The 26,764-nt window shown below is 39.2% G+C and overlaps 2 protein-coding genes across 9 annotated transcripts in view; one reads left to right on the top strand and one right to left on the bottom strand.

The window, feature by feature from the left end:
* The window catches only part of ZMYND8 (zinc finger MYND-type containing 8), a 51,374-nt gene extending 31,362 nt beyond the window's left edge, over window positions 1-20,012 (top strand). For 2 of the 8 annotated variants that reach the window (XM_031046949.2, XM_031046950.2), the window contains exons 10-22: window positions 211-326; window positions 2,058-2,539; window positions 4,757-4,885; window positions 5,660-5,812; window positions 6,617-7,120; window positions 8,143-8,514; window positions 10,515-10,705; window positions 11,733-11,813; window positions 12,780-12,858; window positions 13,403-13,642; window positions 13,797-13,954; window positions 15,368-15,457; window positions 18,596-20,012. In XM_031046949.2, the coding sequence (XP_030902809.1) occupies window positions 211-326; window positions 2,058-2,539; window positions 4,757-4,885; window positions 5,660-5,812; window positions 6,617-7,120; window positions 8,143-8,514; window positions 10,515-10,705; window positions 11,733-11,813; window positions 12,780-12,858; window positions 13,403-13,642; window positions 13,797-13,954; window positions 15,368-15,457; window positions 18,596-18,697 (2,697 nt within the window). In that variant the 3' untranslated portion in view covers window positions 18,698-20,012. Of the gene's footprint in view, window positions 1-210; window positions 327-2,057; window positions 2,540-4,756; window positions 4,886-5,659; window positions 5,813-6,616; window positions 7,121-8,142; window positions 8,515-10,514; window positions 10,706-11,732; window positions 11,814-12,779; window positions 12,859-13,402; window positions 13,643-13,796; window positions 13,955-14,254; window positions 15,458-17,399 lie in introns of all 8 variants that reach the window. The other 6 variants (XR_004080242.2, XR_004080240.2, XR_004080241.2 and 3 more) reach the window with 6 other exon arrangements.
* A 4,409-nt stretch (window positions 20,013-24,421) lies between these two features.
* EYA2 (EYA transcriptional coactivator and phosphatase 2) overlaps window positions 24,422-26,764 on the bottom strand; it is a 48,750-nt gene continuing 46,407 nt past the window's right edge. Inside the window, exon 15 of the mRNA XM_005146721.2 lies at window positions 24,422-25,294. Coding sequence (XP_005146778.2) covers window positions 25,214-25,294 — 81 coding nt within the window. The 3' untranslated portion in view covers window positions 24,422-25,213. The remainder of the gene's footprint in view (window positions 25,295-26,764) is intronic.

Below are 26,764 nucleotides of genomic sequence, written 5' to 3' on the forward strand. Positions count from 1 at the left end.
AAACTTGGGAAAACTCCTTAGGACTATTAAGTATGTAACAGATCATGTTCTCTCTTGGACCCAAGTGAAAATTAGAGAATTTGCAAGGTTTGCCCTAACATATGCTACATATTTGGAGGGAACTAAAAAAAAAAATAAAAAAGTGCAATTATTATGTGTTTAATTGAGATACTTTTGTTTCCTTACTATGTATTTTGCCTCTTCCTCTAGAGCAATCCCCATCCATTGGTCTGGGCTAAACTCAAAGGTTTTCCATTCTGGCCTGCTAAAGCACTGAGGGATAAAGATGGGCAAGTTGATGCCCGTTTCTTCGGCCAACACGACAGGTGGGAATTCAACCAAACTGTCTTTGACTGTACTTACAAAATTCTTGTAACTTTGTGCTCTGGGATTATGTCTTTTGAACCTTGATGCTAATGATGGATATAATTGATGCACGGATAGACTCCACAACTAGTTAAAGTTGTAAAATAGGTATGCTTTTATTCAGTGCTGAGGTGCATGGGGATAGCTCCTCCAAAGCATGCACACCTCAGGGTTGTTCTCCCTTTACATGTATTCTCTTAAGATATACATAGACATGAGGTTGCTCAATCTGCCTATACATATTTATTATCTATCCCCACTTCGTATTATAATGAGCCGGAAGGTCCTTTGCACCTGCGCAGTGCCCCTTCTGGTCATGGGCAGGGGTCTCAGGATGAAGTAAATGAGTCTTCCTCTTAAACTTTACACCTTTTAACCTTCAGACATGGCCTTAGGGTTTGGTCAGTGCCCAGTCTGCTTCTCACCTGCTTCTCAGTAGGACCAAACACCTGTGCTTTTGTCATGGCCTTAAGATTTGGTCAGTGCCCAGTCTGCCTCTCCCTGGCTTATCAGTAGAACCAATCATCTGCTTTTGTCCCTTGTCTGTAGAACTAGCATCTGCTTCTCCCCCTCCAGCAGTAATCAGTGCCTTGGCAAGATGGCAATGGCAGGTACTTAGGACAGACAATAAGCAAAGGAATGTTTAAGCAAAGGAATTCCTTTAACCCCCTTGTCTCTGTATTACCCCCCTGTACATTGGTTACCCCTGTATCATAATATTGTAGCGTATTCAGTTTAGTTTCTTGCACGATATCTGTAGAATGCAAGTCACACATTCTTAAGTTTAATACATATATAATCTCAGTGAGTAGGCAAGTTAGTTCCTGTGTCTGGTTTTGTGCTGCAGAGAACTGTAGTTTTTAGAGGTGGAAGAGGGCAATCAAGTTGTTTGCTGTCTATGGAAATGAACACACAATTGTAGATTTAGAATGTATAGAGAATATAATCTGTGTTGAAAATGCGGGTTTTGCTCTTAAAGGAGTTTTCTGTACTTTTGAACTCTCTGCTTAGATGGAGAAAGCCATGGTGAATACGAGTTGATTTGTCATGAATTGAAAATATAAATCTATACAGTTATAAAAACAAGTACTGTAAACACACCAACTGTATAGGGCTGTGAAATACACAAGTAAAATTTCTGTTATTTTAGAGTCATGGAATACTCAGTTTTTGAGTCTGCTTCATTTAATGAGAAACAATACCTGTCCAGTACTTGTTGATAGAACTTTTCCAGGCACTGAGGAGTTGGATCAATCTGACTTGGGTGTAAAATGTTTTAAAGAATGTGGTTGTGAAGTCTTTTTTTTTTTTTTTTTTTTTTTTTTCTTTTTTTTTTATTTTCCTGACATGCTTTTTATGTTTCTGTGATAACTGTGACAGATGTAAAGACTGCTTAGCAATGGTAACCTTACAGTTATATAGACTACTTTAATTAGGAATACTTTGTCATGTTTGACCAGTGTTTATTGATGTTTTATGTGTTATTAGGTAAATGAGCTAGTGATAATCTAAGACATGCAATTCACTTACCAAAATTAAGCTAACTGAACTATTAAAAGAAGGTAGAGGTGGTCCTCTGGAATGATTTGTGTGCATAACTATATGATTAGGCTAAACTAAATTGGTATGTGCATGTCAATCCATAGTATGATATGTAGTTATATTATCTTTTATCTGTCTGTTTTGTATAGGGCCTGGGTTCCAATAAATAATTGCTACCTCATGTCTAAAGAAATTCCTTTTTCTGTGAAAAAGACTAAAAGCATCTTCAATAGTGCAATGCAAGAAATGGAGGTTTATGTTGATAACATTCGTAGAAAATTTGGAGTATTTAATTACGCACCTTTCCGGACACCGTATACTCCCAACAATCAATACCAAATGTTACTGGACCCTGCAAACCCAACTGCTGGAACTGCAAAGACAGACAAACAAGAGAAAATCAAACTGAACTTTGATATGACAGCATCGCCTAAGATTTTAATGAGCAAGTCTATGCTGAGCAGTAGTACTGGTCGTAGGATTTCACTGACAGATATGCCACGGTCACCAATGAGTACAAATTCATCAGTTCACACTGGATCTGATGTTGAGCAAGATGCGGAGAAAAAAGCAACTTCCAGTCATTTTAGTGCCAGTGAAGAATCCATGGACTTTATTGAGAAAAACACAGGTAAAGAAAAAGGGGACTAGAAGGGGGGACACAGGACTTTGCATTTGGTTCGTGCTCTAGTTTTGTTCCATGTACTTTTCCTAGACAGACTGTATTATGACTCATTTTATGCAGAAATTTTAGAGAAAGATATGTATTTAATTTTCAATATCACAGATAAGAAATAGCTGTCCTTTCTGTCACATTGGGAGGAATAAATCATCCCCAAAAGTGATCAAACCCCTTCAGTTTAAATAGCAGGAAATAGTTGTAACTATCAGAATGAATGGGAAGTGGAAGTAAATACAGAAAGAGTTAGAATTGTCGTGATTAGGAGGTATTCTGTTTTAAAATTTCATAGCTCTTTTTCGAGGCAATGAGCTTAATTTATGTTGTTCCCGAGAGAGCAGCTAAAACATGTTAAACTTACAGTTCCATAGGCAGAGTGATAAAGAGAAAAAGGAGTGTAGAATACAGAATTTGGACTTCTCAGGCTTCTATGTAGTCAAATGTTACCTAATTTTGTGGCACTCAGGCAAACTACTTTATCTTAATGTTTTTCATCCATAAGAGAAAGTTCATTGCTGTCTGAAAACAGTAATTAAGCAGTATATTAATGTGAGTACTTTAAAACTTCGGTTTTGGTGAAAAGATGTCTTTTATAGAAAACTCTATCAGTGTGTTCAATGCAAGTTTTAGATAAAGTGCTGTCTGTTCATTTATTTCTTTTTTTTGTATTAATTATAATATTTCTAGCCAGTAAAGGATAGGCTATGAAACTTGTGTTTGAATAGGAAGTGTCTTGTGATATGATCCTGCCTATCTTAAGAAGGTGATGACAAAGTGACTGTATGAATTTAAATTTATGAAAATACTTGGATTTTTCAGTAGGGTAATATGTCAGTTGTCAATATGTCAAGAGGAAGAATTAATTTTTCCCATAAATTATGTATATATATGTGTGTAGCTTTTATATATAAGGTGCAGTTAACAGATACTGTTTTGTGTCTTAAAATGTGCAGCTTTTAGTATACCATGTTATTATTTCTTTGTTGTAGTGGAGGTAATCATGGAAATCTGTTTTGTGAGATAACGATAACAGAAGATGACAGCTGTTATCCCATTACTCTGGATTCATCATTATTAGCAATTCTGGCAAATTTTTCTAACTTTTCCTCAGGCCTTATTCTCCTGCATAGAAATGTTGGATTGGACTTAACAGCAGTTAAAGTAAAACATTCAGTTTCCTAGCTCGCATTTCTACCTTTATATATTGTTACAAATGCTAACTTTGAGATATCTACTTAGCTGTCCTATTACTGGAATCTGTATGTTTCAATTAAAATGTAAACCATAATTCAAGCAATATGACTGCACTATCCTTGGACAAGAACGTTTTTATTTGGGTAACCCTGTTGCGTATTTTGAGTGATGTGTAGAAGATAACTTGGAAACAGTTATTGAAACAGTAAATATTGCTACCGTTTAAGAAGCTGAAAATGTAGAGACAATCCTGGGTGTACCGAGGGAAAAAAAGTGACCACTACTGGGTTTAGATTGACACTTTCAGAGCATGAGGTAGAGGTTTAACAGAAAGGACAGAAAGTAGTCCTTTGCTGACAAGAATCATGTTTTTAGGTAATGGCCTGCAGATACTTCCCTTTCTGGACTGTCTGTTTCCAAAAGTTTGGTTTTAAAGCATTATTTCATGGAGATCTTAAAGGCCCAGAGCACAGGATTTTGCTTAAATTACAGTATTCTTTTTACCTTATCAGAGACATTTGGTCAGTGTTTTCCCACTTGTTAAACTTATACTGGTTTGTAATGTTAATGTCAATTATCTCTGTTATTGTAGCTAGAAAATATGGTAGGTTGGGGTTTCTATGTGTGCTTACATGCATGAATTAAAGTAGATAGTGATGCAGTGTCAGAATTTAACGTTTAAAATAACCAAGTCTTAAGGTAGAAGCTTTCTGTCACTACTGAGTACTTTTGAGATTAAACACACATTAGGCCCAATTATACAGCTGCAACAAAACTATTTTCCTTAAAATCCTTCCTTATTAAACTAAAAAGGGATGGTTTTAACTTGCAAGGGAGGTATAACACAGTGTTGAGAATATTAAACAAAAATTCTTTCCCTGCTTGTGTAGGTTTAAAAGCTGCTTTGTCCCCGTGGATGTGGCTTTATTGTGACTATTTTAAAACCTGGTTTTATTAATTTTGTACTTTTCCCAGCTTCTCCAGCACCAACAAGAACGGGTCAAGCAGGGAGCCCCAAACCTTTCTCTCCTCAAGCATCAACACCAATTTCTGCTAAGCAAGAAAGAACTTCCACTCCAGGAAGCATTCTGAATCTGAATCTTGGTTAGTCTTGACCTTTGAAAACCCGATACTGTTGTAACTGAATAAATTGCATGATGTCAATGCAAAATAATATGAACAAATTTGCTTGTATGTGGCTTTCAATGAACAAAGGGCTTTAAAATAAAGACTTTGGGGATGAGAACTTAGAATTTCTCCACAATGAGCTTGTCTTTTACTAATATTTTGACATTAATGGGAGGCTGGAAATCCAGGTCAGGGAGACCTTCTTGTAGATTAGATAGAGAAATTTGGATTGCAGGACTTTTCATATGTACGAGTATGTAGGGTTCCTTGGAGAGGTATTACAGTGTCTTGTCTTCATCTTCCTCCATTCTCCATTTTTTTCTACTGTTTATATCCTGCCATGTTAGTAAGCTAAGGCTATGAAGACCTTGAATCAAATGCTGTATTAAGGGTGAAATAACCATTACTGCTGTGGAATTAGTGTGGATTGGGTGGGGTGATACAGCCCGGGAAGATAAAACCTAATGCAGCAAACATTTTCAGCACAAGGAACACATTTTCCAAAAGTATTGACGGAGGAAATATCCACATAATCGATGCATACACTTTGCTTGTGGACTATGTAGTATTGGAGAGGAAGAATCCATTGTTTGTTGTAAAGTCAGTTTAGAATTATTATTTAGCCTATAATTCTAAAGGAAATGAAATGTGTTTCAGACCATCTGCATTGTTACTTGGTCAGATTTTTTTTTATCTGTATCTCTCTTCTTTTTGTAAAATATATTTCTTTATTCCTTTTTCTTTTTCCAGATCGTAGCAAAGCTGAGATGGATCTGAAAGAGCTGAGTGAGTCAGTCCAACAGCAGACCACTCCTGTGCAACTCATTTCACCCAAACGACAGATACGTAGTAGGTTCCAGCTTAATCTGGACAAGACAATAGAGAGTTGTAAAGCACAACTTGGTAAGTGTGTCTCCAGGATACAATGGACAGCTGAAGGATACACTTGAGGAAATGTTGAAGTTCAAAAGAATTTCTTAAATAGTAAAACCTTAATTATTGTTTGCATTATAATAAGAGTAGAGGATATTTGTATTCTTTGAGGCAATTAGAATGCACTTAACTGTTGAAAAACAGTGAGACCTGATCTTTCAAATCTTTGGCGAAAGCTTTAATGTTTGATCTGATTTTGTACCATTCTGATGTAGATAGACTAACAGAATTACATATTCTTACTATTTGCTTTTTAAACTGAAAAATTAGTACATCCGGTCACACAGGAGCTGAATTCTCTTAGAAACATTAGTGTTGTCTAGCACTTAAAGATGTTCTAGACACTAAAAAAATCAGAGATTCTCCTCATAAAGCTTACATAGTCTAAAACTGATTCTGCAGACATGCATGTAAGTGACTTTAAGCAGGTGAAGTGTTACTGAATTTAAGGTGGCTTCTTGTGGATAAAAAGAATTCCTCTTTGTATTTGCCAGCATAGGGTCCTGAGATGAACAAAACAGCTTGCAGGTAGTGGAAAAAAGCAGTGAAAGGAGGGCCATTGAATGAAATAAATATGGATTGGAATATGTGGAAGGTAATTCTTGCACATTCTGGCATTGAGATAATAGGGCAGTAAGTAATTGTTTATAGCTTAAGGACTGGCAGTTAAGATAATGGTATGTATCTAATTTGTTCCAGTACATAGAGTATTTGTTTTGGTAATGTCAGTCAGTCTGATGTCAGCATGGAATGTACTTTCCTCCCCACAATTAGGAATAAATGAAATATCTGAAGCTGTTTATACTGCAGTAGAACACAGTGACTCTGAAGATTCTGAAAAATCTGACACCAGTGACAGTGAATATAGTGATGAGGATCAGAAATCAAAGAATGATCAAGAAGATGGAGAGGACAAGGAAGGTACAAGAAGTGACAAAGAATCATTGAGCTTGAAAAAAAAAACTAAGCTCCCAGCACAGAATGAAGACAAGGAGGAGCTTAAAAGCACAAGTCCAGAAGTGGAGAAAACAGATGACCTGGTCAAAGAAAAGGCAATTTCAGACACTGAAAAAGAATTTTCTGAAAAGGGAAAAAGTTTACAGCATCCTGCAAAAGAAAAACTGAAAGGTAAAGATGAAACAGATTCCCCAACCGTGCATCTAGGACTGGACTCTGATTCAGAGAGTGAACTTGTCATCGATCTAGGAGATGATCATTGTGGCCGTGAAGGAAGGAAAACCAAGAAAGACCCTAAAGAAACTCCTCCTAAACAAGATGGTAGGCCAGAATTCTTTCCTTCTTCCTCTTCTCTAGGGCTGTTATCAGAGTTACCACCTTTATTTTTGCATTGAGATAAAATGCTTGTACCAAAACAATTTTTATGAATGACTTTTCACTCTTTATGACTATGAAAGAAGTTTTCAGTCCCCATTATAGTTCCTGCTTTAAATAAAACATGTTTCTTTGAGTTTCCTTTCAGCAGCTTACAACTATGAATATCGGTGACACTTGTTCTGTGGTAAATGTAGAATTTATTTTGCAGTTTTTATGACTTTAAGTTGAATCTTTAATTTCCATAGACATCCCAAAATCACAGGTGTAGAAATTGGAACTTATCAAACAAAGAAATTGTATAAGGTCCCATTGAAATCGATGTCAATGCTATTAGTAATAATGAATCTAACAGCTAAGTCACATATATTGTCCCTGAGAGATTCTCCCTTTTTTCTGTGTGTTGCTAAAAGAGGAAAGCAATTTCAATTTATTTATGTATTCATAAGCAGGGCAGCTTTATGAATTTCAGAACCACTAATTCATGTATTACTAGTGGCCTAAATCAGTGATAGTTGAAATAATAAGAGTTTTGAATAAACATAGATATCTTAAATACACAGTATAGTTGGATGCCAGTGCCAGTTAACCTTTGTTTAAAAAAGGTTTTATTATGCTTTTCCTTCAGATATTGTTCCTTTTAAATGTTTTTCTTGTAAAAGAAACTGGGATGACAGGTAACCCAGAACCATCCTAAGAAACACTAACCTCTCCTATACCTTCTTCAGGAGATCAGGCTGTGTTTTCTGGGTTTTGGACTTCGTTTTGTTTAATGACTGGTGCTTCTGAATTTCCACCAACTTCAACTACACCAAAATGAGTTTACATATAGAATATCAATTACCTTTTGAGGAAAATAATATGAAGTAGGCCAGAAGGTGCATGTATGGCCCCTGCAAAAATTAAGTAGAAAATTATGAGTCCAATGTGTTGGTGAAAGGCTGGCATTACATTTCATGTTTGTTTAGTTGTAGGTAAAACCCCACCTTCCTCCAGTGCAAGCAGCCAGTCCCTACCAGAAACTCCAGTACTTACCCGTTCTGCAGCCCAGACTCCACCAGCTGGTGTGACAGCCACTACTAGTGCTTCTTCTACTGTTAGTGCTCCATCTGCAGCCACTGGAAGTCCTGTGAAAAAGCAGCGGCCTCTGCTGCCGAAGGAAACAGCCCCTGCAGTACAGCGTGTGGTGTGGAATTCTTCAAATAAATTTCAGACATCTTCTCAGAAATGGCACATGCAGAAGGTGCAGAGACAGCAGCAGCAGCAGAGCCAGCAGTCTCAGTCACAGCAACCTCAGTCCTCTCAAGGGACAAGATATCAGACAAGACAAGCAGTTAAAGGTATACACTTTGTAACTCAATGTGCCTGTGGTGCCATAATTCCCCAGTAGTGATCTCAGTACTCCAAGGCTGCCCACCCAGGAATTCTTCTATATAAACAAAATCTCAAAGTGTGGTTCTACTCTGATAAGTGACTTTAAAATACAACAACTTATTCACCATACCTGCTCTTTCTGGTGTGTATTTAGAGTCATATCTCCTTATTTTAATGACAAAGTTTGTGTGTGTCTGTATAAATATTTTTGCCATTCTTATCCATCATAGATTTGGGAGAGTGAACTGGTTTATTTTCTGGATTATATGACGAAACCATTAACTATTCCACTTGCATGATTACCATTATCACCTCAATATCTGCAAATTGGATCCACTTTTATCTGACACAGATAAAGAAGCTGAGCTGTTCAGTTTTTCACAGAGTATAATTTGACAATGAAATTACCCAGGCTACATTTGTCTTTGGAGTCCCTGTTGCTTAACTCTTAACAATACTTTGATGCTATTTACTAAGTAAACAGTAACATTAGAATGTTTACACAACTGCTTTCTTACTCTGTTCTCTGTTGCTGGAGGTTTCACTATTAGTAGGCACATGGTAGTATAAACCCATGCTTTTATTGCTTCACTTCACAAAACAGCAACTTATGTAAATCTAGCTTCAGTTGTAATTCCAAGTTAATAAACAGTACTCTTTACTGGTGTGCCTGATGAATAGACATTCTCTAGTCTGCTGACACTGCTGGCAAGCCAGTATTTTCAGACAGAACAAGGTGTAGGTAATGGGTCACATACAAACCTTTACCAGGGATACATTTCTCTGGTCCCAAATCACTTCTGTGACTGTCATTTAAGAGGTGTTGAACAAGTGTTATCTTTGTACAGGTAGACTGCCTAAATTTAAAACAGAATCAGTGAGAAAAATAAATATGAAACCTGTGAAGCTGGTTTTCTAGTAGACTCATACTTCAGTATAAAAGCTTGATAATATGGGCTGAACTTTAAACGTTCAGCCTATGAGTTTGTTTTAGCAATATATTTACTATTGAGCACATCATAGCAATGTTCCATCCGAAATATTGTATTCTAGAAATTTATCAAATGAAACTAGAAATTCTAGAGATTTCTTAGGTACTGAATTGACATAAACAAAAACATAGTACATAGGTATAAATGTAAACTACTTCCATTTCAGTAATTCCTGTTTTGAGGATATTGGCAATGAAGACATCTTTTATAATATGAATCATTAAAAATAGATTGAAAAGTGTTGTCTGAAAAGGTTTTTTTAAAAAAATATTAAATTATCCACTGTTTAAGATTATTTGAAATAGTGACCAAAGATGAGAAAATTTTTCTTACCTAGTTTGAGTTAAATCTATGAATAACTTCTTTGCTTTAATGGGTTAATCTAAGCTGGCATTCCTTACTCTTCAACCAATAAAGGGCTAGTGTTGATCTGGATATGTGCATACTAAACATGTTGCAACACTAATAATAATTAGTAGCATTAATAACAAAAGAATGGGAATAATGACAGGAAATATATTATATTACTAAAGTAGGCTTTCTTCAGCAGTGGCTCGCTAAATCTTGTTTCAAAGGAAAAAGAAAAATTCAATAATATGCTTCTAAAGGATGCCAAATGAAAAGGTCAATGTCTAACTTATGCTAATATGTATATTAGTTGGGAGTTCTCCAAATTGAGAGGTTAGGAAGTGGGATGGAAATGGCCCAAAATGGGAGGAATACACATATGTGGAAGACTTGTATTGGTCAGTCTAAAATAGTAAGTTTCAAAGTTGTATTTGCTTCATTACCATTAAACCTTAAAATTATGTACACTGAACATAATGGGCACTGTAAAATTGATTGATTAAATGTCACCATTCTATAGATAATGTCTTTCAACTGGTTAGGTGCATACATTAAAGATAGAAGTTTGCCTATTGATTTTCAGAATTGTTTCTGTTATTTATGTGCTGTATATTCTCTTTTCTTAGCTGTGCAGCAAAAAGAGATCACCCAGAGCACTTCCACATCCACTATAACCTTGGTTACAAGTACTCAACCTATTTCTATGGTTACCAGTTCTGGATCTGCAAGTACACTTTCTTCCTCAGTTAATACAGACTTGCCAATTGCAACAGCTTCAGCTGATGTGGCTGCAGATATTGCTAAATACACTAGCAAAGTAAGTTCTTGCGCAAGGTTTTAATTGAAATTTTATTTTGAAGTGAACTTTCACATTTTTGACATTTCAGATTCTGAAATAATGTTATTCTCAGGTTGTCATATGTTGCAAGTTCATTGCACTAGATAGGAACAGCTAGATTTCAACACAAGAGTGCTGAACCGTCTTTTTAGAGTTGGCTGAATGCTGCCCTTCCAAGCAAGAGTGAGTATAAGATAGGCTTCAGCTGCTCAGACACTTCAGACCCTCTTCCTTCTCACATTCTGCCACTGCTGCTGCTTATTTACATTGTGTTGTGTTTTGGACAGGTACAGATATCTCCTCAGCATCATCTTTACAGTAAATGTTAATTTCTCCATCTGTGTCCAGTAATACATATACAAAAATGTACTTAAAACACTTGTTTTAAAACACTTCATCAAATGGTAACTTGTCATAAGTGTGTATTCATGTATAATGACAGAAGTTGTTAAAGTGAAGATGTGGTGTAGTACTTGTATCATAGTAGTGACAGGGAGGGATGGGACATTAGCTTTTCATATACTGTCTTAGATCTTTAAAAAATCAACATGAAATCTATATAAGGAAATAAAGTTGAGTACCCAGGCATTAAAAACACCAGAATTAATCGTAACTGTCAACTTTCAGTATTCTCACTCAACCATATGGTGTTGGTGGGATTGTCAGTGGTCAGCAAATGCTTTTTATCATTATTATTATTATTAGAGTTTTCCAAACTCATGGTTGTGTCTTTTTCTGTTTCTAAATTGTATCAATGGCAATTTCTTGCAAAAGAAGGTGGTGAAGCAGCTCACCAGTTGAGGACACATAGGGATTAAAGTCCTGATCAAAAGTGTTGTGTTCCACCTTCTAAATATTTCTCTAGAAGTAGACCCAGATAAACAGAGAGATATGGGGCATTGTTGATAGTACTATAAGCTCACATTAGAGTAGGAGAAAGGAAGTGAAAGTGGGTATTTATTTTAATAGATATATCAAAGAATTTATTTTTCATTTTGCCTTTCAGATGATGGATGCCATCAAAGGAACAATGACTGAAATATATAATGATCTGTCAAAAAATACTACTGGAAGTACAATAGCTGAGGTTAGTGTAAGACTGAAAACCAATATTGCTTGTATTGTAACTTTAAGAGTTGCAAAAAGTATTTTTCTATATAAAAGTACTATATAACTTTACCTACAAAGTGTTAGATATTGAAACTTTGTAGAGATTCTGATTACTATGTTGTTTCAGAAGTAGTGATGGGCTCTGTAAGACAAACAGGAAACCACTGGGCCCAGATCCTTAAAGCCTCTGTTGAGGATTTGATTTTGTGTCACCTTGTTTGAAGTCAGAAATGAAGCAGGTTTTTGCAAGTATCGTTTCTTTAAACCATGTATTTGTCCACCAGAGGAAGATTTGAATTTACTTCTAGTTCAGGCATGTATTCCAGTGATGTGATTATGAGTACAGTTTTTAATGCTTTTTGCATTTTTAATGCAATGTTATCCATTGCATTTAATTCTCTCCAAAGGTATAACTTAATATCTTTTAAGTGTGTTCAGAGTTAAAGATGTGATGATCTATTTGCTTGCTATAATTAAAATAAGGAGATCACAATGTTGAGCAATGATATTTGTATTCCCAATCCACAGTGAAAGAAACACTTGCTTTCATAAGCCTCATACAGTTAAAAAGAAAACACAGTAAATGAAATGTGAAACTAATAAATGCAAACAAAACGGAGGAGTAGGTTTTTGATTCAAGTCAGAGAAATTTGAGACTCAACTAATTTCAGAGGAAACAAGAGCAAGTTTAACACAAGTGCTTTTTGTTTTCCAACAATTCTGTACTGTGTATGGTAAGCAAATCTAGCAAACATATTTTGAATGCTTCAGACTCTAGTCTGGGGTTTGCTATGTATAGTTTTGTCCTTATGTTGATATGAAAGGGCCTTGATGTAAATGATGATCAGGCTCTTCGCTTGGGGCATCTTTTTCTGCATAATAACTATGTATTATACACTGCACCCTATTTGTTATTGCTAACTATTAATACTTTAATATTTAGATACGGCGTTTGAGGATTGAGATAGAAAAACTTCAATGGTTACATCAACAGGAGCTCTCAGAAATGAAGCATAATCTAGGTATGAAAATGGCAGCCCAAAATATCATGTCAGGTTTTGTCCTAAATAAAAAAATTCAAATGCTTCTAGTATATATTATCTTCATCATATGATACTGCAAATTGTCCCAGTGAAGGACAGAAAACCACACATAGTGTGCTGTGCTGATGTTAGTGGACACCCTTTGAGTACGTAAACAAAGTTACTTTAGTTTCTATGTCTTCATCAAAGTATGTTAGCAGCAGCTGCAAATGTCCTTCTTGTGTTTATGCTGCACCTAGTTCACCTGGATTCTGATCTCGTGGGTCATCTGGAGCTAAAGTGTTAAACAAATCGAAGGTAATAGTTAAGGGTAAAAACCATGATGCTGGGGTAAGAAAAGAAGATGGAAGACTTACATTTGTTCAGTCTCTGTTTTTATAAAAACAGAGATGCCCTAACTCAGGGTATAATTTGTTTTCATTTCATTTTGTCTTTAAACTCATGAAAATTACTGTTTTGTGCCTTGCTCTTCGGGGTGGAAAATACTAAACTTCTGTTTCCTCTTTCTTTGCATTTTGAGTAGAACTCACAATGGCTGAAATGCGTCAGAGTCTAGAACAAGAACGGGATCGTTTGATCGCTGAAGTGAAGAAGCAGCTGGAATTGGAAAAGCAGCAAGCAGTGGATGAAACTAAAAAGAAGCAGTGGTGCGCTAACTGCAAGAAAGAGGCCATTTTTTATTGCTGTTGGAATACTAGCTACTGTGACTATCCCTGCCAACAAGCTCACTGGCCTGAGCACATGAAATCTTGCACACAGTCAGGTAATCTTGCTCTGGGTTGCCTGTTCCACAGCGAAGGGTTAGGGGTGGTGGAATGCATTGTGACTCACCATTCTTTACTTGCATGGGTGCTACATGCCTGTGGACTGGTACACAGGAGCTATGGCTACTGTCTCTCTTTTTCCTTTATTTTTAGCTACTGCAACACAGCAAGAAACAGATACTGAAATTAGCACAGAAACATTAAATAAATCATCCCAGCCCAGTTCAAGTGCGCAGCCTACACCCACAGAAACAGCCAGCACCCCTAAGGAAAAAGAAGGTTCAGCTGATAAAAGCAAAGAGAGTGTTACAGTGAGTATCATTGTGGTCACTTCAGTCAAAAGCAATTTGTAAGATTTCTCTGCAACCTGCCCCTAAAGGCTTCCCTGGGTCAGCCAGGAATTAATGATCATTTTGCATATTTCAAAGAGTGTGATTTGGGGAGTGAGATAGGAATTAGTGGGGTTTTTTTCTTCATCTTGGCAAAAGAAATCTCCTTCTGTCCTCTGGGAACACCCTTTCCCCTTTACTCATTCCTGATTAAACCTTGTGTTGGCTTGACTCATCCTTCCAGCCAAAGGGGACTGGACCTCTTTCTCTCTCTCTCTCCAGGACCCATCAGTGTAGCTTCTGGTCTGGATCTTTCGATACAAGTTGCCTTCTGATAAGCAATATTGACTGCAGCACTTCCAAGCCCTTCTTGCCTGGGGGTTCAGAGGCCAAGCTCAAGACCTGCATTCAGATCAACTTACTTTATCACGACAGACTGCCACTAGGGTACCACAATGTTCCATAACACTGATACAACAATTCACCTGGATCTACAGTTAACGGAACAGTTACGAAATCCTCCATAGCATCTACTCTGATAGTATTCAGTAGGCAAGGATGAGCAAATGCTCTAATAAAAGGGACTTAACATTGCATATATAGAAAATGTTTATAGAGAAGATTCTGCTTTATAGGTAGGGCTTGACTATTAGCAATTTCAGCATCGTTTTTCTTCTGCCCTTGCAAGGTTTATTACATGAAAAATTTTTTGGGGGGTGGGGGGGAGCTGATCCTTCAAATCTTTACACACGATCCCCCACATCAGTAGGAGCCTTGTTGTATTTTAAAATATTAAAAGCAAACTAATTTTGTAGTATTGTGATTCCAGCATGATGTCTCATTGAGATAGTCCTATAGAATTGGGAAGCATAGTAAACTAGAGAGCTGTGTTCATTTCTTGACACTTTTGCTACTGTCTGGTGTTAGATCTGTTGGCTTGACAGGTCATCTTAAAGGAGTAACCTGGGAAACAGATTTGTAGAGGGAAAAAGGATGTGCTGTTCCACCTGGGTGCTTTGGTTAAGTTAAGCTCTGGCTCAGTCAGTGTTTGTACACGTTTGTGGCAGCACAACCTTTGTTTTACTGGGGAAATAGGGGATGGGAGAAAATCAGTTACCTAGAACACTTGCCAGGGAATATTCCAGTTACACATATCTGGAATTGCTTTCATGTAGATGTTCTACCTGAAACATCATGCTGTATGCATTGATCATGTTCATAATTTGAATTTTGTTTTATTAACAAAGCAGTAACCTGTGAATTCATTAAGATGCAAATTTTTAACACAAACAAAAACATCCCACATAAATTTCATATTCTAATAATAATAACAACTAGGTGGAATTTATGTAAAAGCTGAGACTTCTACTGAGGTTGCCTGTGCTGTCTCTGCAGATAGCAACAGGTGTGACAAGCAACCAGCCTATAAAACTGGTCCAGGTACCGCAGACCACCACCTATATTCCAACTACTCAACCCACAATTGTAAGTACAATATCATCATTTCAAGTCTGCAGTAGTAGTGTTCCTGGCATTAAAATTGCTCAGTATTTCTGGGGGGTTGTATCCGTCTGCTGTTCTATCAAGAGATGAATTCACTGGTATAGTCTCAACTTGCAGTGCAAAATGTCTTATTTTGCTGTGCAACATTCCACCCTTTCATTTCATCATTCATTATTACAAGGATTCAGAAATTGTCACTAAGTATAGTGAAGGCATTGAGGGCAGTCAGACTTCCACTTTACAACATTATTATGTTGGTTATCTCTCCATTTCATGTATATACTTGGCTACAACATTAATGTAAATATATAGAATACATTTTAAATATCTTTTAAATATCTTTTTGTCTATTGTATCCTAAAGAGATTTAATTATTTCTGAGCTATGCTTGATATTCCTGTGACATCTCAGTAACTCTGAAAGGAAATGTGCATTCATCAGTAGTGTATCTCCCATGCAGCCTTGCACATTAGTGTTAAGAAATTATGAGAAATAGCCTTGGAATCAAGACTGTTTTTTCCATCAAAGACGTAAGCAGGGAGACATTAACTCCCTGGTGTCTCCCCCAGGAGATGGGACACAAGTGATTTCCATTTCTGTATTTTATGTATCAGAATATCCCATAATTTTAACTGGTCATGTTCTACAGAGCTCACCTTGGAGCCAGTGTGGCAACTGAGCTGATACCTTTCTTACTAAGAGGCACATGCTGATATGGCCCCAGTAGCTGAACAGTATGCTCTGCCTCAGGACTGGTGTCAGCAGAGAAGCCCACACGTAATTTCAGTTCCCTTTCTGACTAAAGTGAGATGATTTATAAAGCAACTATGAACCACTGGAACAGTGTACCTTAATCACACTGTGACTGTGAGGCCTGGTTTGCAATGGAAGTTACTCTGTCTCTCGCCTTGTGCACACCCCACAGCTCTCCCAGCTGCAGGATACATGCCTCTGTGTGTGTATGTATGAATACACACACACAGTACTTCATAGCCATTAGAGTCCACACAAACGTTACTGCTCTTCGTGGGGATCATGACTTTTCACATTCCTTAGGAGCATTTTAACTCCGTTTGTCTCAACTGAGAGCACTGTGCACCTTTGCAGCACTGGCCTGAAGTTGCTTGGACTGAATTACTATAACAACAAGGTTTTATGTGTGTTTTAAACTCAAACAGCAAACATCAAAGACATTAGGCTTTTCCTTTTTTTGTGAGTAGCTGAGAGGTTGTAAGATCATAAGGTGGTTTTGTGTAATACCCAGAAAAAATGGCAGTTCCCTTCATTGGTTTTCTGTAATACCCAAGTGTATTGAGTTCTGTAAAGCATAATTGGAGTGTCTAAAAGGTTTCAACCTTTATTTGTGCATGTTTAAATCTTTGTACACATTTGCATTAGTCTTGCACAGCTACAGACACCTCTGTATTCTAATGACTGCACGTGCAATTTAAGTAATTTTAAACCTTAGTGCATGTTTAATATGTATGCAAAATGTACATATGTGTGAAACTGGCAGAGGTGGAAATTTGCCTCTCAGGGAATGATCTTAACACACTTAAGGAGTCTGGCACATTCCATGTCCCGATCGCTGTAAGAATGGAAACTTTTTCATTGTGTAGTTGTGTATTTAAAAGGTGACTGTGGCAACCCGAATTTCCCCACCTCTAGTACTAACAGTAACTTACACAGTGGCTTCTTTAGGGTTCAATTTGCACTTTGTGTCCAACTAGGAACTTCCTCCTCTGAACAACTTCCCGTGTATCTTCTGGGTACCATTTCCATTGAACCCTCTGTACACATCTGAAATCATTGCAAAATGGCAGTAATTTTTAATTTATTTAGCAAATTGATTCCATGTTTGTGTGTTATTATTTCTGCAGTTAAAATAATGTAAAAATACAAATTCATCATCTTTGCATTCCAGGGAATGGGATGAGTAGGCTTCTGGAAGGCACAGACTGTCACAAAGGAGCTGATACGCACTCTAGGCTGCAACCCATCTCAGTAGGGATACTCACAGTCTCTGCTGAATACCATCAAGACACTAACGTGGTTTCTTAGAACAGTGTGGGCAAACACTGGGCTTCAGTGAACTTGTATTTCTTCTTCCATGTTCTCTTTGGAATGTCACACTACCATCAGGGGGAAGATCTGTGCATCCCTTTCAGATTCCTCAGGATCTCACTTCCTGTCTCTTCCACAACATATTGTGAACTGAAACGGATGCAGTTGTGCAGCACTGGAATTGTGTCGAAACATACTTGCAGTTTGTATGGTACAGACATTTCTAGACTTTCTCACATTTTTGGAGGAAGGTTAAGATACAGACTTGAGATTCAATAAATCCTTTTCCAGATCTTCCAGAGTGACGTGACCTTGACCAGATTGTTTAACATTCTCGTGCCTTTGTCTCTGCATCTGTAGAACCAGTTGCCACCTATAGAGATGTCCTGAAATGTCATTTGTCGAGATGTATAAATCATGATCTGTATGATGGCAGTGAAAAGTTTATTCTATATTAATATTTTTACAGGGTGTGTAAGACAGTTCCCAGTGATGCCGATGTTTTTTGCTATTGATTTGTGCAAAAGTTAACTTAAGTACCTTTTTGTTCAGATGGATGTTCTTTGTTCACTTCTGTGTAGACTGAATGCATGGGGGAGTTCCTTTTGGGGAAAAATCTTTAAGTAATGTGTAACAAGAATATACTTATAAACGAGGGTATTTTTGTACTCCGGTTTGATTTGTCAGAACTTTTTCAAATGACGAATTTCTTAGCCCTTTTTCCTCTTCCCATGCATTAGTTTTGGGAAAACACAGAACTGGATGTAACTATGAAAACCGAACTCTCCAAAGCACAGACAGAATGTGTACAGTACCCACAGGAGCACCTGTCCCTGTAGTTATGTAGTAGTAATCCTAATACAGATAAACTTCTGGCTACAGGAAAGTAACACACTACTTCCTACTCTGGAATGAGGTAATGCTGCAGTAATAAAGGTATTAATTCATGCACACAATTGGAGCTTGTTCTGGATTTCCCCTGGAAAAGAAATCTCTCTGTGGTCATGTTTGTGACCTGTAACATAACAATGTGTTTCTCTTGGTTTTAATCCACAGAACATTCCTGTAGCGGTAAGTCCTTCTGCTGGGACAGTGGCAATGCAAACTGGAGTTCAGTATGTTCAGACCACAATGCCAGTCCAAGTACGAAGAGTCTAACTGCTAACAAGAAGTCCATACAATTGTTGGAATAAATAGATCTAATAGAAATGTGAAAAATAAACACAGTTCTTTGGATTAACCTCAGAGGTTCAGACTTTAGCTTTGTATATGTGTACAAAGCAGTAACTACACTACATTAATGTAAAGCATTAGCGCTGGCTCAGAAAAGCTGAGGACAGGTAAGATCCCTATTAAATCTATGCTTCTTTTGTAAATAATGTACAATTTGTGGATGTCATTAGAGTACCATCTCCTTTTTATATTTGTATTGACTTTAACTTATAAAGAGTGTTTGGAGTTGGAAAAAGAAGGTTTAAAACAGCCTTATTGCAAGCTGACGCTGAAAACTGGTCTTGGGAAACTGCCGTTACGCATCAAATAACGTGATCATGAGATCTGAACAATTTGATTTGCAGTTGGACTGAAAACAATTTCTGCACTTTGAAACTCTTGTAGAATTTCTTTGAGCAACCAAGTGATGAGTCTTTTTTCAGTTACTTGTATTGGGTAAATTACAATATTCCAATCAGTGGACCTGAAATACATAAAGATTTACATTGTTTTTTACAATGAGCAGTCCATTAAAATTTGCATTGTTTACAGATATGTTGAAATCTCATTCAGTCTAGTATCAGAGGAGTTGGAAGGTGTGATGCCAACTGGGTGTAACACAGTGTCTGATCGTCGATAGCAAAGATTGAAAGGAGTAAAGTTTGTTCCTATGCTTCACAGTTCAGTTTTATTTCTGTACAAATCCTCCCAAAGGACTTTGGACAAGAACCAGGTGCGGAGAAAAACATGGATGGGGAAAGGCAGGCAAAGGACTTTTGATGCTGGGCCAGAGCATGTATTATTTATATGATGGGATTTATGTTTTTATGTAAGCATGAAGCAGTACAGTATGAGAGAAAGTAACCCATGAAAATGCCGTCTGTTACACTTATACTGTAGTACCATTTTGTATGTTGTGTAAAACGAAAGCATTGAACAAAGCAAAGGTGATGTATGTATATGAGAAAATTAATTGTATGATATCATTCCAGTACATTCTGTTGTACATTTTAGTCATGTTGATTTCTCCCATTGTTTATAAAAGAATGCGGTTTGTACAGTCTCCAGCTAGAACCCACATTAGAGGGGAAAAAAATATTAGAAGAAAAAAAAGCGAGAACAGACTGTTGGTGACTTGCAGTTGTGTCAGAAATAGCCTAGCTGGCCTTATTTGTGAAGCATAATTGCTTTTAGCATATGGAAGTATTTTTTCACATTTTCTTTGTATAAAATTTGTATTAAACTTAAATATCTTTTTTGACAGTTGTGTTTCTTCGTGACTCAGGCAGGTGGCACACACAGTGCCCGTTGGGTTCCTCCCACTTTCCAAGAAACGTCACCATTCCTTTATTAAACTGTTTTAGAAAACTGGTTTGTGTCCCAGCTCCGTTCCAGTCCGAGTGAACGTTCAGTTCTGCAGCCTACAGATCCTCCATAGCTTCGCTTGTGTTGGCACCTTTGAGCCTAAGCTGCATTGGACAGTCAGTAAATAGAAGCCCAGCTCAGTGACATCCGTGTTCTGCCAGTTCTAACTGCTGCAAGGGGCTGGTGCTTGCTGTGTCACATCTGTTCACTCACTGGTTGGGGTTGCACTGACACACATTGTCTTGTCAGGTGTATTTGTGGGTTAGAAATGGGGACTTTGGTGGTGGGTATGGTTGTAGCCCTCTAAGAGAGCATGAGCTGGGTGAAGCTGTTGTGTGTGTCTGAACGATCTGCTGGAAGGAACAGCAACGTAAGGAAATTGCTGACTTTAGAATCCTACTGTGAATGTTGTCCTAAGTTTCTGCTCCTGTAGTTACCTTGTTACATGCTCTTGTAAACCAACTAATGCTCCAACAAAGATGAGCACAAATCTTGAAAGCTTGGAATGATGTCTTGGCCTTCCCTATGTAAAGTGAATCCTGGTATCACTGAAACAAGCTCTTCTGTCAGGAGGAAAAAGGAGAGATGGCCAAGTCAGAAACTGTTACAGGAAACCACATGGCTTTTGGGAGCCTGTTCCAACCAGTTGGTTGGTTTGTTTTATGGGCATTGTTTTTTCTATAAAGACTTGTTTTCTTTCCTTGTGTAAAATAACAGGTGAGCAAATCCTAGTAAAGATTTACATAAATATATAGTTATAATTCCCAGCAAGAGTTACCAGGTCGACATCCAAGGTACCATCTTGGACCTTGGGTGGCATGGTTTAGTGTGTGGTGTCCCTGCCCATGGCAGGGGGGTTGGAACTTGATGATCTTAAGGTCCTTTCCAACCCTATTCTATGATTCTATGTTCTCGTGACTATAGTTTTTGTGTATTTTGCCTAGTTATGGTACAAAGTTAACTGTGGGTTTGAGGATTGTTTTTGTGTTAAGTGAAGGAAGAATGCATTTCTGGCTTGCACATCATGGGAGGAGATGACAGTGATGTGAATTTAAAAGATTGGCTGCAACTTTATTTAATATATGATTTAATACTTTGACTAGGCATAAGCTGCATCCATCATTTGTGTCTAGAGTCTCCCTCTTCCCTGTGGAGTGTGTCCCTTGTTTATTTTGGAACCAAGTTTGGGAAAATATCCTGTGCTGGGTCTGGAATTTTTACCTCTGAGAGTGTAGGTTCCTCAGTTGTGATACCAGGCTCAGTCCTGGGCTGAGTGGATGGCTGTCCTGTTGTTTGGCTGCATGCAGGGATGCCAGTGATGGGGTATGGAGTTGATGGGCAGGGGTAGCACACTGTACACAATGAAAAGCCTCTTTGGCCACATCTCATCCTGGGGAAACTTGTTTCCCCCTTCAGCTCCAGGCACAGGATGTCCTTTGGGCTTGCATCCTCTATTATAACCTTTTGAAAGGCACGTGGGTTATCACTGCTGACTGTTCTGGTTTTGGAGACAAAATTAACTTGGAGTTTGATCCATTGTCATTTGAGCCTTCAGGAAGGAGGGCAGATGGGTGCTGGTGTTCCTCGTCTGCGCCAGTCAATTCCGAAGTTGTGCCAGATGGTGGCAGCATTTTCCCAGCTTTAGTGTAACTGGGGCAGGCAGGAGCTCGGGCAGCACTGGGGTGCTCCGAGGTTTAGCGTTAGCATCGGGTTGCTCTGGATGGAGTTCAGCACAGGAGCCTGGCACTGGTGGAGGAGTGTGAGGAGCCCGGCAGAGATGGTCAGACCAGTGCAGCCACAGGCACTGCCGGCCAGTGGAGCGGCTGCTGTGCTCAGGTGGGAGCACTGTGGCTGGTCTCTGCATGCAGGGTGAGCTGTGCTGTCACCTCTTGTGCTGGTGCTCACTGAATCAGCTGCTCAGTGCTTGAATCACAGAAATGCAAGTGGTTAAGTTGTAGAGGAGCACTGAGCAGCCAAGAGGAATGCAGTCTACCCGGAGCCACAGGCTCCCCAGTTCCTCCTCGGTGCAGGTCTGTCAGGGCAGAGGGGTGCCGTGGGTTCTACTGTCTGTGTTCAGCTGTCCCCTGAATGTAGCGCTTGATCCATTACAGAGGTGGAAATATGGGACTAAAGTCCCTAAGAACAGTTACCCTTTCTCTGGGAATCATGGATTCTAATTCGTAAAATGGTTTCTTTCCTTTTAAAAAACACATTTTATACAAACCACCACTTGCCCAGTGTTGGCTCTGCTGTGCTCACCTTGCCTGTCAGTGGCGCACCCCATAGGATAATGGCCAAATGTGGAGAATCGCTGTGACTGCAGGGTTCTGAAGTGCACCTCATGAACCACAGCTGGCTGGGGCAGGAAGCAGGCATCTGGGGCAGGAATGGGACAGCTGCGTTCCTGCTTTGTGTAGCTTACAGTAACCCTGCAGCCCTTGGGAGGTCAGGCAGGAGAACCAGAGGAAAAACTCGCTACAGGAAATGGGCAAACCAGTGAGCCTGTGAGGTGTTCTTCCATCCCCAGCCATGGGTGCATTTTTGCAACTATTTATTTGCAGTTTTCCAGCTGTGTTCTGCTGCTGCATCTGAACTGTTCAAAGCTGGGCAAGGGCAAAGTGGGATTTTTGTACAAGCTGCTTCCAGAAACAGCTCAGATCCAGGTTCCGGTTTAACAAATAGAAATTTCAAGACCAGACCCAAGAATCATGTTCCTTTTGGAGTGCGTCATCTCAATGGCTCCTGTGGTTTGTAAGAGCTACATTCACATTGTGTTGTACTCCATGACTTCCCAGGCAGTTGGGAGCAGATGGGTGCAGGGACCCCAAGGACAAGGTTAATGTGGGGGGGGGTGTGTGTTTTGTTTCAGCCCTTCACCTGAGGAGGATGCAGGGTTGAGCAGGGGTATGGTGTGACTCAGCATCAGGCTTTGGCCAGAGGAGTGGTTGTGTGGGTGGCTCACAGGAGGTAGGTGCAGGAGCTGCTGCTCACACCTGCTGAGCTGCAAGACCTGCCAGAGCTTTACACCAGGCCCAAGCACTGGCAGAACGGGAATCTGGTAATGAGCATGAACACAGCATTGCAGAGTAAAAGAAATCAGCTTTTTAAAACTACCGGTTACTGAAAATCATTCAACACATTTGGGAAAAGATCCAAGAAGCTTTAGGAAAAAAAAAAATCAGTACTCAAATAACTGACTCAAGGCAGGTGTCAAAATTGGAATTTTGAGGCGCAGCAATGAGGTGACTGACAGGGTGTTAAAACACTGAAGTTGTGCTTTCTTACGAGTCTCCATCCCTGGCATTTGTTCCTCTTTCAAAGGTTTTATTTAGCAGAGTGCTTATCTTGTGAGCATCAGTCAGTTCTCCATTGAGTTTGGTTTCCTTGACTTGTGTTAAAACTTCCTGCTTGTGACAGTCTTACAGCTGGAAAACCTTGAGGGAAAAGTTCTGCTCCACATGCTTCTCAGCAAGCAGCACCTCTGCTAGAAACATCCCATTTTGGTTGGTGGTGTACTCGGCCTGGCAAGCAGCTCTGTGCCGATGCCTCCAAAGCAGGTATGGAAGGATGGTTTTGGCCATGCCTGCTCCTGACAAGTGTAGCTGACAAGTTTTATGGCTGCTACCTTTTGAGCCAAAGACTGAGATCAGATTATTTTGATTTTCTGTTTTAGTTTGGCAGAAAACCCCCTCTCAGCTCTAGCAATACATCTGTTTCTTGAGTGAATGTTCTTTGGACGTTCAGAGCATCACTCGGGCTGTGTGACACTGGTGTCACACTTGTGTAACCCCCTTACTTGATCTTGATTCACACATGAGAGAGAAGGGATTGTACTACTTGCTGCATTTCTCTCCAACACCTTGCTCCAGTGGGGCTCAGATCCTTCCCCATCAGGCAAGGATGAGCAGTTTTGAAAGCAAATGAGATTCATCCAGGCCCACAGAATCACAATGTTCTGACAGCAGATGGAACTGGTGAGCTCAGCAGAAATCCTAAAGCTGAAGCTTACTTGTAGATGCATTTATTTACATAAAAATAAATATGCACAGCTGCAATATTTGTTTGCCCTTTGCCTTCCTTTGCAGCACAAGTTAGATTCACCAAGTGGCCACATTCTCTCCTGCAGGCACAGTCATCGGCTCTCTTCTGTCTTTGCCCCACCAACAGATGAGAGTTCCTGGCCACAGACTCCAGTTTACCCCCAGGGGGCTCTGTTCAGAGCCTAGGGAGGATGTATCCTACATACACCTCTAGGTCCAGGAGTGGCTGGAGAGAAGGGAAGGCAGGTAAGCTAGTCCCCCAAAATGTAAACATGTTTTTATTTAATGCCTTTCACTCATCACAAGGTACTTTTTTTTCCCTACCCCCAGCTCCCCAAACCGAGATGGCAGCATAAGGCACCGTGTAGACACATGCACAGTTCACATACCATCTATGTAAGATTTAAAAACACAGCTATAGTTCTTACCAAGGACCATGTGTCCTTACTATTAATGTACACAATATGATTCTCCCCAGAGTTTTCTCTGGAGAAATGAACTATTAATTTAGAGTGGCAAGACTTTCCCCGCCCACCCACCCACCTCAAAAAGCCAAATGAAAACCACAGGTACAGAGCTGAATACCAGAGTAATGAGATTAGTTCATAAATTAAAAAATACAAAAAAAAAAAAGAAATCAACAATTTCACTCTTTCAGAAGGTCCCATTGATGGATGTCCTGTGCAGAGATTCCTTTCTTGTGTCCTCTTCCCCCTTCAAAAGCAAGAAAACTGACACATAGGCCCAAGTCTCATAGTGTTTGGTGCTGATGGTAAAAAGGCAGTTACGGCTCTATGCATCCAGCATAACCATTCAACTGCAGAATTCCCCCAGCGAGTTATCCAAAGGCTTTTCCTCTGCCCAAAGGAAGAAGGACTTGATACAATGTTCTTTGGCTGCAAGTTCTTAAAGGCTTTCCACTGAAAGGGTTCTCCTTCACAAAACAGAAAATCTGCAGTTGCTGTGGGATTTTTGTACTAAGAAAGTTTCAAGGAATAGGTGGAACCGATGCCATAGTTTGAGTGAAGCCCTCACAGTTCTAAGATGTTGGGATCTGCTACAAATATTCAAGTTCCAAGGCGTGCCGCAGAGCTTCCAGGTCAGCGTGACAAGAGATTCTCCAGAATGGCATGTTGTGCTAGAGTGAAACCAAAAGAGGGCATTTTTGGGTTTTTGTTTAATACTGAGATCAAAACAACTTTCTTAGTTTGCACACTCAGGAACAAGCTTAGTACTTGGGCCAGTGGCTTGTCAGGAAGGCAGGGAGGGGGAAGTCTCTATTTGCTGACATACTTTCTATGCAGAGAGGAAGACAGATCCTCCACAGTTTAGGAGTGCCCTGCTTCAGGGATGCTGGAGGATGCAGGACTTTGTGAAAGTACTAGCTACTAAACTTTACTCTCCTATTCTTTTTTCCATGGATTAATTAGGAATGTTTCTAGAATTGTAGTAGTTCTAGAGGTTCAGGTGAACATCACCAGAGAAAGCTGCTGTCAGCTCTTTTCCAAGTTAACTGGAAGAGCAGGTCTCTTGTAGGAACTGGCAACATTGCTCAGATCAATTATTCATCCCTGCCTCAGAGAAAGGTGTGATAGGCAGGGACCTGAGGTGGAAGTGTAATCTGGCAAGGTAGGAGTCGCTCTCTGAAAGCATGATAACAACACAGTTCTGCACTCATTAGCAATAGATTAAACCCCTGTAGTAGCTTGCAAAGAGATAACATGAAAATAATTAGAACTTGCTTTTAGCTGTTAAATATGACTTCTCTTGGAATGTTCTGGAGAGCCTGGAGTTTGAGCTGGATTTGTTTCTTCTCCAAAATAGTTAAAGCAGTTTTACTTCAAAAACACAGCTCATTTCTGCACTTAAATTTTCTAACATTTGAGATTGGGATTTTCTCAGCTTCCTCCCAAAATACCCATCTCTGTACAGCCATGATGTGTGTGCAGCAACAGATGTATAGAAAGCTTTAACTGACAAAGCTTACTGCCCTTCCAGCATGGCAATAAAACTGAGCATTTCATCGCTGTAAAAAAGTCCACTGTAAATGTGCTGCTTCTGGATAAATACTTTGGACAAAGAGTGAGAGAATATATACTTCCTGGTAAGTGATTCTGCTGACGGGAGCTGTGCCTTTCCCGTGTGTACCTGCCTGTGTGAAAACCTCCAGTGCTTCCAGATGTTTATTTTAGAGTGTCTATTTACACTCCTCTAATGTTTAAATACAACTCAAGCTTCCCTCTGCTATGCTGCCTATCAGTAAACAAATGTTTCCCTCAAGCTATTGATCAGTGTGTAGACAGCAAGCAAACGCAACTGAAGTGATTGGACTCCATTGCTTTGCAATTTCACTTTATGGGGAAAAGTTATTTCCTTCTCTCTCTGCCTGCTCTGGTTGTTATTAAACCCCTTCCATTACATTATCTATTTTTCTTTCTTAACCAAGAAGACGACATGGCCTCTCGGCCCCTCCTGTTGTTCAGCATTTACAGATTTATCACTAATCAGACAGGTGAAGAAAAACGACCCACTAAAATGGAGATACTATCAGTGCTGTCGGCAAAACAGTGAAAGGCTCTGCCTGCCCCCCCCTTTTTGTGTGTGTGTA

The sequence above is a fragment of the Melopsittacus undulatus genome, chromosome 10 (assembly GCF_012275295.1).
Source record: "Melopsittacus undulatus isolate bMelUnd1 chromosome 10, bMelUnd1.mat.Z, whole genome shotgun sequence".
Lineage (NCBI taxonomy): Eukaryota > Metazoa > Chordata > Aves > Psittaciformes > Psittaculidae > Melopsittacus > Melopsittacus undulatus.